This window comes from Schistocerca americana, chromosome 3 (genome assembly GCF_021461395.2).
Source record: "Schistocerca americana isolate TAMUIC-IGC-003095 chromosome 3, iqSchAmer2.1, whole genome shotgun sequence".
Taxonomy (NCBI): Eukaryota; Metazoa; Arthropoda; class Insecta; order Orthoptera; family Acrididae; genus Schistocerca; species Schistocerca americana.
In genome coordinates, this window is record NC_060121.1 from 793167524 (window position 1) to 793182644 (window position 15121).

The window sequence follows — 15121 nt, forward strand, 5'->3', positions numbered from 1 at the left end:
GACTGTCATCAATCTCACGGACATTGAGCTGACTGGGGATGCAGTTTCTGTTCCGGAGAAGCAGGCATTGTCAGCGCAGTTGAACAGATTGCTGCGCGACTACCACCTGAAGCAGCTGAAGTAGTATGCTGGTAAACCTGCCGTGGTCTGACGATAGCTAAACCGATCAAGTCGAATTTTACCAGCAGGGAGGGGCCAGTCATTCGAGTCCTGAGATTGTTGTCTTTCTGGCTGACAAAGGCAGTGCTACGGTTGTTCTTTCCCATAAGGACTACATTGAGAAGATGCAGAGCTTGCTAAATGACGAATCTTGCAGGAAGATCAATGCTGACCCCTGAAGAAGGTGGAGAACAAGACTAGGGTTCTTCTCAAGGACGTAGATTTACCAGAGGGTTTCACCAAGAAATTGACACCTCAAGGACCTCTACTGCCAAGACTTTATGGACTCCTTAAAGTCCACAAAGAAAAGGTGCCGTTACGCCCAATTGTCAGCAACATTAGGGCACCTACATATTTGCTGGTCAAATATCTGGCAGAATTACTAAGCCCTTATTTAGATAAATGCCCTCATCACCTTCGTAATTCTGTCGATTTTGTAAAACGTCTCGACAACTTCGAGCTGAAAGGCTCAGATATCCTGGGTGAGTTTTGACGTTGTTTCATTATTCACCAGGGTGCCTCATTGAGAGTCAGTTGAGCTTATTGCACAGAAATTTGACGAGAAGACGACTGAAATTTTAAGGCATGTTCTGACATCCACGTATTTTCTCATTAATCTAGAATACTATGAGCAAACAGGAGGAGTTGTAATGGGAGCCCACTCTTGCCTGTGGTCACGAATTTCTATATAGAGTACTTCGAGGAGGAAGCTTTGGCGTCATCCAAATGGAAACCTACTTGTTTTCTCTGTTATGTGGATGACACATTTGTGATCTGGCCCCATGGAAGGGACAAGCTCTCCTAGACTTCCTTACACACCTGAACTCCATACATCCAAACATCAAATTCACTATGGAGACCAAAGCAGAAGGAAGATAACCATTCATGGATGTCATGGTCAAAAGAAGAGTGGGTGGCACCCTGGACCACGGGGTGTACAGGAAGAAAACTCACGACGACCTGTATTTGCATGCAGATAGCTGCCACCACCCTTCGCAGAGGAATAGGGTGCTAAAAACAATGGTGCACAGGGCGCGCACCATCTCTGATGCAGAGACTATGCCCCATGAGCGGCAACACCTCAAAACTGTATTCCAGAAAAATGGGTACTCAGAATGACAGATCAGACGTACTCTCTGCCCCACCTCTACATTACAGCTTTTGGAGAAGGAAGAAGTCACGGAGGAAGAGAGAGCCACTGCCTGTATAACATATACTGGTACACTATCAGGGAAAATAGAACGAATATTGAGGAAACACAGAGTAGAAACTGTCTTTTGCCCACCCAATAAAACATGAGCATTATTGGGAAGTGTCAAAGATGATCTCGGTTTGCTATTGAAATTCGTACCAGGGACGGACTCATCAACTGAGATTGCACCTATATAACCTCAGCAAGGAATGGGTACCAGCATTGAGTCTAATTAAAAAGACACAAAAAAAAATGAACGGGCGACCAGGGTGGACGAGGCAGTTACACCGACACCACTACAGACGCTGACGCCAATATCTCAGCGACTACCGACGCGCGGCTGCGGAGAGAGCACCTTGCAGGGAGAGGGGATTTGAGATGGCCACCCGCCCTCAGGAGCTCAATTCGTTAGCGCACCTGACAATGGAGACATGTCTGATCGCTGAAATATTGTGCCTGTTGGACACTATGGACCGGCGGTACACCCGTGGACTGTTCGTGCAAGAAATACGCCAGGAGAAACTGAAGAATCGCAAAAACTTGATAAGTTCAGCCACTAGCATCAAATTGTAGAGTTATTAACAAAGAAACGAAATAATTAATAAGCATGCAATTTGTATTTAAAAAAGAGTTACGTAGCAGTTTTTAGTACAGTTAAATGTAGTAATGAACCTATTACAAGCAGGTTTAAATTTTGTATTAATCACCAAATAAACAGCACAATGAATATTTAAACAATGTATACTTAATTAACAAAATTTCATATTGTAGGTGGTATTTTCGCACTTTACTCAAAGAGACACCAAATTGGAGATAAGTATTTCTAATGAATGAAATGTGCTCCAGTGACTGTCTTAATTAATGTAACATGGCAGGTGTCCATTTTGAGACACATGATTTTGAACATGGTTATAATTTGGTACATTCACATTTTTTATCAAATTTACTGGATGGTAGCACAGTAGTTAAAAACACAAGCTATGCCCTAATGCGTGACACGTCTAATAGCCAGACATACAATAGTTTGGCAAAAGAGCAAGTCCATAGTGCCCATTCCTCACTACTTATGCCTTGTGAAACTATGGGGCAAATTTGTCACAAGATTTGTTGCCCACATTGAACTGAGATTATGCCAAAGGCATTGCTTTTTGAACTTTACTTGCACCATTTATGTGTTGAGCACAAAAAGTAGTACCACTATGCCCTGAAACAAGGGGATAGCTCTTTTAGATTAGGAACAGTGGCATGCCAACCTTGAAGATTTCTTTGTGACTTTTCAGCCTCCAAAAAAGTGGCCTTCACAAAATTAGCTGTAGTACCTCAACCCAAGTTACATGTGAACCTGAAACTTTGCAGAAGTTTATGCAGGTCCCTCAGATAGAGACAGTTTCATCAAAATTGAAGATGGCCAAGGGGAACATGCTTTAGGACTCGTTGACATGGAATGACCCTAGTTAATTTCATGTGGGTAAATTCCACTTTTAGATTGCTCCATATGGTTACTCATATGTCTGTTATGATTGTTACTGTTACCAGTGACTTTTCACCAGTAGTGTAATTAAACAAGAATTGATCTTGTTATTTATGTATGAGTGATACGTTACATTTAGTTTCTGCTCAGGATCAACACTTCCATTTAGTCGTTGATGCTCCACACGTCTCCCCCGTTTTGTTACAGTCTTTTGGCATTGCTACCCTCCTACAGACAACTGCATAGTCTGCAAACAGCCTCATGGAGCTTTGAACATTATCACCTTGATCATTTATATAAATGGTAAATAGTAATGGCCCCATAACACTCCCTAATGGCACTCCCAGAATTAATAATCGAAGACTGAAAGTCTTCTTAGAGGTCAACAGCCATGATGTCCGTACACAAAAAGTCTCCGTCTGCATCGCTTTTTATTTCTCCAAATGGATTATGCATTATGACAAACTGCCATGGTCAGATGACATTGCAAGCTGTTGATGTAACAAAGTTTCTGGTCCAGCCCACTGTGAGGTGTTACTGTCTCTTGGCAAGATGGTGTTTGATGTTCGCATTTCCTACAAATTTGCCAATATCAATTATGCACACCCAGCAGCTCACATAACACAATCCATATTTCTGAATTACGAAAAGTCGCTCTTCAGCGGCAGTAATGGCAATCAACTGTTAGAGGAAGTGGGTCAATTCAAATAAAGTAGGCCAATAAAAATTAAGTTGGTTTCTTGTCAATTTTTAAATACTTTAATTTTTTATATGTGATTACCCTATAATTGAGAAGTTCAAAACAGTTTTTTAAAATAATTTATCTTGCACCCTTACTGGATGGCGGCCATTTTTATTTGTAGGCATGTGACAATTTTTAGTCTGGAGACAGTGTCTATTACACAAAATACCCCAAATTAAAAAATAACCAGTCAAAATGACCTCTAAAGTTTGGTATCCAAATTTTCAAAAATCCACTTTTTAGGCCCAAAAAATAACAAAGGAGGAGTGATTTATGAGAGTCTGTTTTTTCCTATAGTTAGACATCATACACTACCAGCGTCATACAGAGCAAGAACACTTACAAATATTTCCTTAATTTTTTATGAATTTTTTTAAATTTGAAAATTTTCATTTTTTGTTAAGTTTGGGGTTAGTTATCTCAGGTGGGTATGAAAATAAAAATATGATTTTTGCACAGGGGGGATATAATCAATTGTTATTGAAGTAAGGTACTGAATTATGTACAGAAAGTGGAAACATCACTGAAATTAACATTTATATTATTTTGACATACTTAAAATATATATTTTCAATTAACATCCTTCGAGATGCGACTGTTCCTAAAACTGGAGGTGAATGTTAAGAACACTTATTTCTTCTGACAGCTTCTGTGATATATAATAAGGCCTCCCAGTTGCTGTGGTAAGTTCAAGCACTGAAAGTTTCCTTAAAACATTTTTCATTGGTATCCTAACTTTGTCACTAGTAGATTTCTTGAATGATGTTCTTGGGCCAGCAGGGCGGTAAAAATGCACAAAAACATCGTTTTCCAAACTTATTCTTTCAACTTCTGCAAGCTACCACTGTCCATCATACACAAGTGCCACTATGTCATTCAGTGATATAGAAGAGATATAATTTTACTGACACAATGATCCTCATAAATTTCGTTTTCTGGTGTAAGTAGCATTGAACTAAGCTTTCTGCAATGCCAAGGAATTTGTAGAAATGGCTTGTTCCTTTTAATGCTATACTGTTTTCAAATCTGGTTTGAAGTGTTGTTTTCATATGCAGAACCACTTGTTTCTTGATCAGAAAATAGGCAATGCCTTTAATATTATCCTTGCAAAAGACATACATGTCCTGTACTGTGAGCATTTGGTCTGTGGTTGGTCTTTGTAGGCTGGCTTTTGTACTTCACATTTTGTTGTACCTCCTACACCATCACATTCATTTTTACCAGGGCAAGATGCAAAAAAGTGCCGTTCAGCCTCCAACCCAAAGTCTGTTTTGTAGTTGCACAGATTTGAAAAATTCTTTTTGTTATTATACTGACTACCACTTCCATCTAAAAAGTATATCAGCTTGTCAACCTTTTGTGTAATTTATTACATACTTTTGAAACACGTGTACAGCCAAAGTGTTGTGCTCCAAGTAGTCTCTTAGAATGCAAATTGAAGAATTGCAAATTACATCTTTCTCATTTTTAAAGTAGAGAATAAATGGATGCACTGTTGCCTGATCATTGACCCAGTGGTACCCTTGTATTGCATCCTGAATCACAAATGTAAAGTATTCTGCAAAATCAGCTAGCACTATGCGTTCAGGCTCATAAAGTTGTGCTTTCTTGTCCTTCAAAAACTTACTTTTGATTTTAGAAACATAGTGGTGACTTTTGAGTTTTTGTAAGTTATCAGTTAATGATTCCAAGTACTCTTCCTGAGATTTAGCCACTTACCATTTCTGTCCTGTCATTTGTGACCCACTGTTTGAAGGTAATACTGTCTGGCATTTCCTAATCATATTCGTGAAACAGTTCAATAACGGTTTCCTTACCAGGGCACAAACTCATCATGCAGTCATAACTGTTAGTATCACAGACCATTAAATATTGTAACTCTTTGTAGTTAAGATCACTGAGTTTTGCACCTGCAATCATCAGTTTGATAATATAAACGACACATACTGAGTGTGTTCCTGAGGCTCCAACCAAAATGCACCACTTAGAGCAGATGTCACAAAATTTTGACCTTCTAATTTTGCATTCAGGATGACAATTTTTGAAAGCTGCATAAAGTTCATTTAAATTTGACAGCACTAGTCATTTCTGCTTTGTTACTTTAACTCCATTTATAACAACTCTTTTGCTATCTTTGCAACCTGGACAGATTCTACTGTTTTCATCATCTTCAAAAAACTGCTGGATCTTTTTAATTGTTTCTTCACTTATACCTACTCCTTTCTTCTTTCCTAAAACTGGAAGAATGGCTTGCTCTTTCACTAATTTTCGGGTTAGTTTAACCAAATGATGAGAAATGTTGAATTCATGAACTATTTTTTCTCTTGATCATGAGTCAGGGAACAAACTTAAAATTTTGACTTTTTCCTCCTTAGATGTCACTGAACATTTAATTTTTAATTTCTCTATTAAGCTCATATTCAGTGTCACATGATGCTGGTGGTATGTTGAAGACAGAAATAATGTTGGTATCTGTATTATTAAAGCATGATTCCAAGTCTTTTCTAATTTTGTCTGAAAATTGTTTTACCTTATTTTCATCAGGTGCTTTTCTTTTTCTGATTCTTAATTTTATTATTTTCAAAGCAGGAGATACGTTTAACTTAGAGCAAGCAAAATCCAATATGCTAACAGCTACCTCATTAGGAATATAAATGTCATTAACAAGGTTATACGATTCTGGTTCTGGATTCACAACAAACATTTTTGAGTAACAATTTGGGCACAGGGAATTTCCAACAATCGCATTACGTTGCACTTGGGAAGCTGTTTCACTCTCACATAACAAGGACAAAAGTTCAAGTTTTATTTCCCTCAAACCTTTAGTAATAGGGTTTTTATGAACTTTAAGTGGATCACAGAACTTTCTTCCAAAAATGTGGTTGTACTTCAGAATATATTCCTCCTCATGATACTCACACACTGATGCTACAGAAGAACTTACTCAAAATTTAAACAAAGTTTGTCTAACTTCAACAAAGTCATTGACATTTTTCAAGTTTTTTGAAACTGAACTGTAAACTGTTTTGTGACACACTTCACTTGCAATCTGTTCAACAGAGCACTGTTCATCCATGTTATTGCATTCCAGTTAATTTCTCAAAATTAATTACAAATTACACACAGAACAAAGCACATAACATGTTCTACACTCTCGATGAAGTATGTACATCCACTCTAACAGAGGTTTTAGGACAGACTGAGTACAACAATGCCACACCCAGCAATAATGTACTTCTTAATTGACAATAAACTTAAATGTAAATAGGCATTTTTATTCCCATAGAACAAAAGCGAAAGCTCCTATTGTTTAATATTGTGTTATTGAAAATAAATAAATCAAATGAATATTGGGTGATAGTGTTAACTAAATATATGTCACAATTAAAGTTTATTACAGTGAAACAATAAACCATTTAAATAGGCAACAACCGTAAGATCATTTGTAGAGTAATGTGAATTATTTCCTCATTTTCAAAAATTCATATCTTTGTTCACAGTCAGAAATTTTTACAGTATGTTGCTATCATATAGGTGTACAAACTGTGCAAAAATCATATTTTTATATTCAGTCCCACTTGAGATAAATAACCCCAAACTTTACAAAAATGAGTAATTCCATGTCAAATCAACACACCTTTTTTACCTCATCCTCTTAGATTTTGCTGAAAGTTGGTATACTTATAGTGGGCACTGAGACTAAGAAAAATACCAAATTTCAATTTTTTATCTCAAACCATTCCTGAAATATGGCTATGTAAACTTTTCAAAAACCAACCAAAAATGTGTGAATGGACTTTTTTTAAATTGTCCTAGGAGCTGCCCTAATTGAGCTAGAGAACTGGGAAAGGTGTCATTTTGCAGCATTGTGCATGCTCTTTCCAGGGATACACAACAAAACATAGCTTCTAATTAATAACCTTTTTCAAAATACTGATTAATATTTTGATTTAATTTTAATTTTTTTTTACAAAAAGTACATAATTGAAAATTTTCAAAATATTTCCATAACTACTTCACACTGTTGTAAATCACAAGGCAAAATATAAATCTGGGATGATGATGGGTTCATCGTTGAAAAAAATTATCCCGGACTCCTGTTTTTCACTAACGGCCCTAGTTTGACCAAATTGACCTTTAACAAACAGGAATATCTTTAAAATATACTGAAAGGTAAGTAAAAAAAGTATTAGAAATATCAAAACATCACCTTATTAAACCAAAACTAATCAGCATATTTTATTATTAAGTTGATTGCTTATTTTAATTTCATATAACTTCACTAACAGTATATTAACCGATATAACAAAAACAAGAAATTGAGCATTTAACTACAAACTGAAATAAAGTATGAATAAGTACAAGTATTTACATAATAGTTCTGGTCCATGATGTTTGAAATGGAACTATTAAACAAATTAAATATGTAATGCTTGTTTTTGAGTAACAGGTATCTGTAAATAGCTAAATTTAACACAATAGGTACTAACAATAATTTGAAACAACTTTCTATAAAATATACATTAACACTAACCTGAGACAAAAATTAAGTTTTGAGTTGAAAGCAGTTTCCCAATAAATTGTCTTGGAACTTCACGTATTACATTTTAATAAAGCTGACTGGGTTTGGTTTACATCACTTTCATTAAGAATGTATGTTCTCCCTGTCGGAGTAAATGGATTCACTTTTGTGACAACATCCACAACTGACACCCACAGGACATCTGCATGTGCAGGATAAGAGAATGACTTAGCTGGTCCACGTTATTTTCACTTGATCAAGTTCTTCTTTTTTTTTCTAAAATGTACCCTAGCCACCAGTTTCTGCCATATACAGAGGTGACATAGCCTGATACATCTTGTAACTTCAGTTTGTCTGGTGATGTAGTTACTTCCCTCTCCCAACTCTGCATATCACCTGAGAAGTATTTGACTATTAATTTTGATGTAGTGTTGGGAATGAAAGTGTGAAATTGCTGTGTTCCTTTGATTGTCAATGCCTCTTCAAGTCGGCTTTTTAAGAATATTTCTGAAGCAGCGTAGTCTTCTTGAGTGGAATATGCATAATCAACATTTGTGAAATTATCTACTGCCCACTCAAATAGATCTTGTGCGGTTTGGATCTGATTTTGGTATGGCCTTTGCAAACTTGCACGAGCTGTCAGTCTCTTTACTGAACCTCCTACTCCCATCACAAGGCCCTTTCCCATGTGCTGTGGCTGAGAAGTGCCACTCAGCTTTTATGTTGAAGTCTTCCTCATGAAGGCAAAGGTTCAGGAAGTTTTTCTTATTTTTATACTGAGCGGCAGAACCGTCAGAATAATAGTATATCTTTTTTGGAATCTTTTGAAATTTATTTGTTAGATATGAAATTAGTTTCTTTTGAAAGGTGTAAACCACAGTTGTATTGTGCTCCAGGCAATCAGAAACAATGACAAAGCTCATATTCTCAATTTTGTCTTCCTGTTTGTAATATATAACAAAAGGATGAATGGTAATCTGTTGTCTTGTCCAGTGGAAACTCTGAGCTTCATCCTGTAGAACTATACTATAATTTTCTGAAAAATCACATATGACAGCAAATTCAGATTCCATAAGGTTTTCTCTTGTGGAGTTAAGGAATGTTCATTGTTGCTTGAAGTCAAGCCGAATCAAAGTCAACATCTTACTACAAAATAAATCTATGAATTCTTCAGAAGTTTTCTGAACAATTTCCAGATTACATCGGTCAACTGACATCCACTGTCGGAACTGAACTTGTTCAATTACGTTTTCATGAAAAGAGTCTTTTAAAATTTTACGTATGACAGTTTCTCCTGGGCAGTATTCACAGTTTCCCATGTTGCAATCAACTGATGATGGGTTGCAAAACATTTTTGCAATGCACTGCTTATAATTGTTTAAGCTGCTGTTTGTTACTGTATTTCGTTTGGCATTTTCTGTCATTAAGTTTATGTTTTGGTGAGTTGTGCACACGCAGACAGTGTGTGTGTCACTCCGGCCAGCTAATACACAATGTTTTGGTCTCAACTCAGCAAATTTAGAGAAACCTATTTTTATGTTAGGAAACTTGTCTTTAAAATGCTTGTAAGCTTCTTTAAGGTTACACAAAATAAGTCTTTTTGATATTTTTGTTTTATTTCCACTTGTTTCTGTAATTGTCACACAATCTTTAATACCTGCTCTGCTAACTTCATCATTTTCATAAAATGAATGTAGAGTTTTGACAGTTTCTGTTGGCAAACACTTCCCTGGTTTTGGGTTTGGACCTTCCATGAATCCTTTCTCTTTCAAAATTTTTTTGGACCGCCGCACAATGTAATCAGGAGCATTAAATTCCCTCATTATTTTCCTGACACTCTACTTTTCACGTAAACTTGTAAGAATCATTAGTTTTTTTGCTCTACTTATAGAATTTTTAAAGTTTCTTTTAAGATTTTCAAGAACGGATTCATCAGTATCAGTATCTAACGAAGACGTTTCAGGAGCAACAAAAAGTTTACGTGTCATTGATGAGATTTTCTTTCTTTGGCGTAATGTCTAGATGTTAGTTTCCTCTTGTCAATTGGGGACTCGCCTAGTTCTTGAAGTGTTGTGTTAAATGTTTTAACAGCTACTGAAGTTGTAGTGAAGTCAGGGTCTTGGTGTCGGATGATTATCGCTGATCCGGAAGATTCTTCTTCAACACTTTCATCACTGATGGGCTCTGGTGTATTTTTCAATTTGGTTACATCTTTCCTACATTTATCACAAATCTTGGCACCACTTGGTATTTGAGGAAATAATTTGGGCATCCATGTTGTGACATTTCTCAGTTTTTTTCTGTCTCTAATAAAATGATTTGACTTCTTCAATGGATTACAACACTGCACTCTTACAGCACTGCACTTTTTACTTGGTTCCATATTTATACAAAAACCACTTATAAACTGTCCTTCAATGTATAGATTTACTTGAAAATGAACTATTAAATATAATAGATACAGACTGGTCAACACAGAGGTAACAGTTGATTTGCACTAGAACCACAGTGCACAATAATGCTGTAGGCTTAGAAAGTAACAATGCAGACTACATCATCTCAACAATGGCTCTAGTCTGTGAATTATTGTACAGACATCAAGCCCCATGTATACGGTCCTCTACTGACATACTACCTTAAAGGTCAGGTTGGTCAAACTAGAGCCGTTAGTGAAAAACAAGAGTTCGGAATAAATTTTTTTAACAATGAACCCATCATCATCCCACATTTATATTTTGCCATGTGATTTACAACAGTATGAAGTAGTTATTGAAATATTTTGAAAATTTCCAATTATGTACATTTGTAAAAAAATTAAATCAAAATATTAATTACCATTTTGAAAAAGGTTATTAATTAGAAGCTATGTTTTTTGGTCTATCACTGGAAAGAGCATGAAAAATGCTGCAAAATGACACCTTTCCCAGTTCTCTAGCTCAATTAGGACAGCTCCTAGGACAATTTAAAAAAAGTCCGTTCACACATTTTTGGCCAATTTTTGAAAAGTTTACATGACCATATTTCAGGAATGGTTTGAGGTAAAAAATTGAAATTCGGTATTTTTCTTAGTTTCAGCACCCACTATAAGTATACCAACTTTCAGCAAAATCTAAGAGGGTGAGGTAAAATTTTTATTTAAAGTGTGTTGATTTGACATGGAATGACTCAAATTTTCAAATTTCAAAAATTAATAAAAAATTAAGGAAACATTTGTAAGTGTTCTTGCTCTGTATGAGGCTAGTAGTGTATGATGTCTAACAATAGGGAAAAAAAGGAATCTCGTAAATAAAACACTCCTTGTTTTTTGGTGAGGCCTAAAAAGTGGATTTTTGAAAATTTGGATAGCAAACTTTGGAGGTCATATTGACTGGCTGTTTTTGAATTTAGGGTATTTTGTGTTATAGACAGTGTTGTATAGGACACTTTTCTAAAAACAATCATGTCAATTGCAATGTTGTAACTTAACCCAGTGCAGAGAGATTAAAATGTTCGCTCATGTCTCCAGACTGAAAAATCATCATGCACCTACAAATAAAAATGGCCGCCATCCAGTAAAGGTGCAAGATAAATTATTTTAAAAACTGTTTTGACCTTCTCAAATATAGGGCAATTACATATAAAAAAATTAAAATATTTAAAAATGGTCAAGCAACCATCACTGGATTGGCCCCAGTACAACCTACAATCTAGATTCTAAACAGACAATTTTTGTATAACCTCCCAAAATTAACCTTTACATTTTTTTCCTCCTTCATGAAGAACGGCCCTTGCTGACATCGGTACTAAAGAACTAGTAGTTCGAAAAATAGATTCACACTTAATACTCCACAACTGTTCCAATTCTCTTCATGCCCTTCATGACTTACCACTGTATGAAACCAAATAATTAATGATTAACAGTGCTTCCCACCACATGCAATGTGATGACTGTTTCCAGACTGTTTTAGCACAAAAATGGATGCACAATGGTGCTACAAAAATTTTTGATCACTTATACAGTAACATAAAATGCCTGACAGACAGCAAGGTAAAATTTGGAAACAAACAGAAAATTTCTCTGTGACAACTCCTAATCAGTAGAATAATTTCTAATAATTGTAAAAAGTGGTGAGTAGGAATTACTAACTCACATCTGTGTAGTTAAAAAAAAAATAGATAAATAAAAAAGAAAACTTAAAAATGTTTAGCATGTAGGCATATTTATGAATTAATTTGTGATGTGAATGTAAAATGATCCATGGAATATGAAACTAACTCACTCCTTACTCGTGAAAAATACATAATATTTTTTAAAGTCATAGTTAATTATTTAAATCCTGTTCTTTCCCATTTTTATTTCTGGCTGATGAATATGTTGTTTCATTTCAGCTGCTTATCCAACATCATCGTTTGATGCAGTGTTATCGGGAGTTACATTTCCTCAGACAGTGAGGCACAGGCTTCAAATCTTAGAAGAGATTATCCGCATTCTGAAACCACAGGGCATCCTAATCTTACAAGAACCTGTAAACATTGGCATGCAGTCAGAAACACTAATAAGCAAAGAGAAACTGCGCAGTGAACTGAAAATTGCTGGCTTAAAAAACTTGTCAGATTTCAGGACTATTGAACTCACCAATGATGAAAAGCAATTAATCAAGGATCTTTTACATGAGACTGATGATTTCTGTGTTGTAGAAGTTCAGTGTTATAAACCGGATTTTGAGGTAATTGTGCCTTGTTGTTGTTGTTGTTGTTGTTGTTGTTGTTGTTGTTGTCTTCTAGTGAGTGGTTTAATTCAGCCTTCTACATTGTTTTATTCTGTGCAAGCCTGTTATTCTCTAAGAAACTCTTGCAGTGTACATCCATTTGAAACTGCTTACCATATTCATACAGTTGTCTCCCTGTAGGTAGTGATGTGGGCCGGGTATATTCCCAGTGGGAGGGAGCTTATAAAATGGGAATATTGCTGGAAATATTTCTTTGGCCCAGGAAGAATCCCAGAAATTAGGAATTTATGAAAATTTTTAGATTTTGAATGTTTTAACACGTATTAACGGTTAAGAACCTTAAAACTAGGTTAACTAAGTAAATTCATACATTTTAATCGAAGATTTATCATTCCATTCATTAATTTCCTTGCAAATCCCGTGAAAGACACATTTATCGTAAGTCTGATGGAAAAAATAATTTAAAACATTCGCTAGGCCTACTATTTTTAGGCAAGTTGAAACTCCACATTTCTCTGAATGAATCCTAAACTTACAAAATATTTCTCTGAAGGTGTAATTCTCAACCAGCCGTTATCTGTAGTATTCTTTAATTTTCCCAAACAAATGACTATACGTGTTTCACTGTCAGAATTCAAAGACTCCTCATTTCATGTGATGAATTATGATTTATAAATTTATTTTCCGAAATATCGTGATCATTTTCACTTTAGACTTGTTAATTAATATTTTACCATGTTCTATCTGAATAAAGTCATTTGTATTTTCAAGTAAATCGTAAATCTCGGGCAGTTTATTCGTATAATATTTCCCCGAAATATCATTTTCAATGACTAATGTTTACGGAATTTCCACGAGTTTAAAATAAACTTTATAGCCTAAAATACCTCCAATGCCAACGGAAAACTTGACAGATTGAATAAACAAACTTCCCTGTGTATTTTAGTAACTTTAGTTACTAGCTGGCATATCAATATTACAAACTCAGTTTTTCTAAAGGTTGATTATTTTGACATTGGCAGTTCTAGGAAAAGTATGAGTCATAAATGTCGATGCTTGGCAGTTCGAGGGCTAATTCTTTGATATTTAAAACATTGAAAACCAAAAAATGTGTGTGTTTCTAACAAGGAGGTTAAGTCCAGACCCATACAAGATTTAACCATATAATTACTGCTTTTACCTATTAACAGTTTTTTGAGCTATCTTGCTAATTAATCATAAATTCCCAGGAATTTATGGATTTTGGGAATATCTCTTTGATTTTAAATTCCTGGAAATTTTACAACACTACCTGTAAGGTTACTGAAAAATTACACAAAATCATAAAATTCATCTGAATATATTTTTTAAAAAAGTAGCATATGTTAAGCATTTGTATAGGTTAGGGAGAGCAAGATGTTTTAAAATTACCGTGTATTTAATTTTCTTTAATTAAAATGGTGGGCTGAAAAAAATAAACATTTTTAAGTACTAAAAATTTTAAATATTATATGGCTGGTCCAAAATACAATACACATTTGTTATTCTAATATACACTGAAATGAGATGGAAAACTCAAAAACTAATGCGCGTCTATAATTGGGATATTTCTTTGGAGAATATTTCTAGCATAATTACAGCATGAAACGAACAACAGAGTGAACTACAAAAATTTGTTTTTTCTGTTTCAATAATATAACATTCAACCAACAACAGGTATGGACAGTTTACAATTATACTTAATATATTTAGAGTAATACAGAAATAAGATATACACAAAAAGAGAATCGCTGTATTTTTTTCCCCTCCTAGGAATTGGCAGTTTCCCTATACATCCCTCTTACTGGCAAGATAAATATCTTTTTTGTTTAATTTAAAAACTAATTTGCCCTTATGCACAGACTGTAGAGACAGAACGTGCTAGGTATTTTTCAGTACTTTATGTATTGGGCAGACAATTTGCAGCTGTATGAATTCATCTTTTCTCCTAGAAATTTAACAAAGATATTATCTCCTCCACCCAGCCATTACAATAGCATCTGGCATGAACTCTTCATAGGGATCAGTATCATCCAGGCATTTAGAGTGTAACCACTACTTACCTATAGCTGAGACTCAAGATGAATAACACTTTAAAATTTTCTTCCTCCGTCTAATGCTTGAATAAGACCATGTGCATCCACCTCAGAATCTAGTGCACAACTAATAAGATGAAAACCTAGTAGAGTCTATATTATCTGGTGCTCTAGTGTCAGTGATAGCAAGAAATACAGTACAAAAACTGCTGCATTATTACGAACAGAAGCTAGATGCACATATTTCGGTCTATAGAACTGAATGATGATAA

The 15121-nt window shown here is 35.2% G+C and overlaps 1 protein-coding gene across 1 annotated transcript in view; it reads left to right on the forward strand.

Annotated features, from left to right (window-relative positions):
• The window catches only part of LOC124605653 (anamorsin homolog), a 40958-nt gene that overhangs the window by 11422 nt on the left and 14415 nt on the right, over nucleotides 1-15121 (forward strand). The window contains exon 2 of the mRNA XM_047137478.1: nucleotides 12455-12792. Within this exon, the coding sequence (XP_046993434.1) occupies nucleotides 12455-12792 (338 nt within the window). The remainder of the gene's footprint in view (nucleotides 1-12454; nucleotides 12793-15121) is intronic.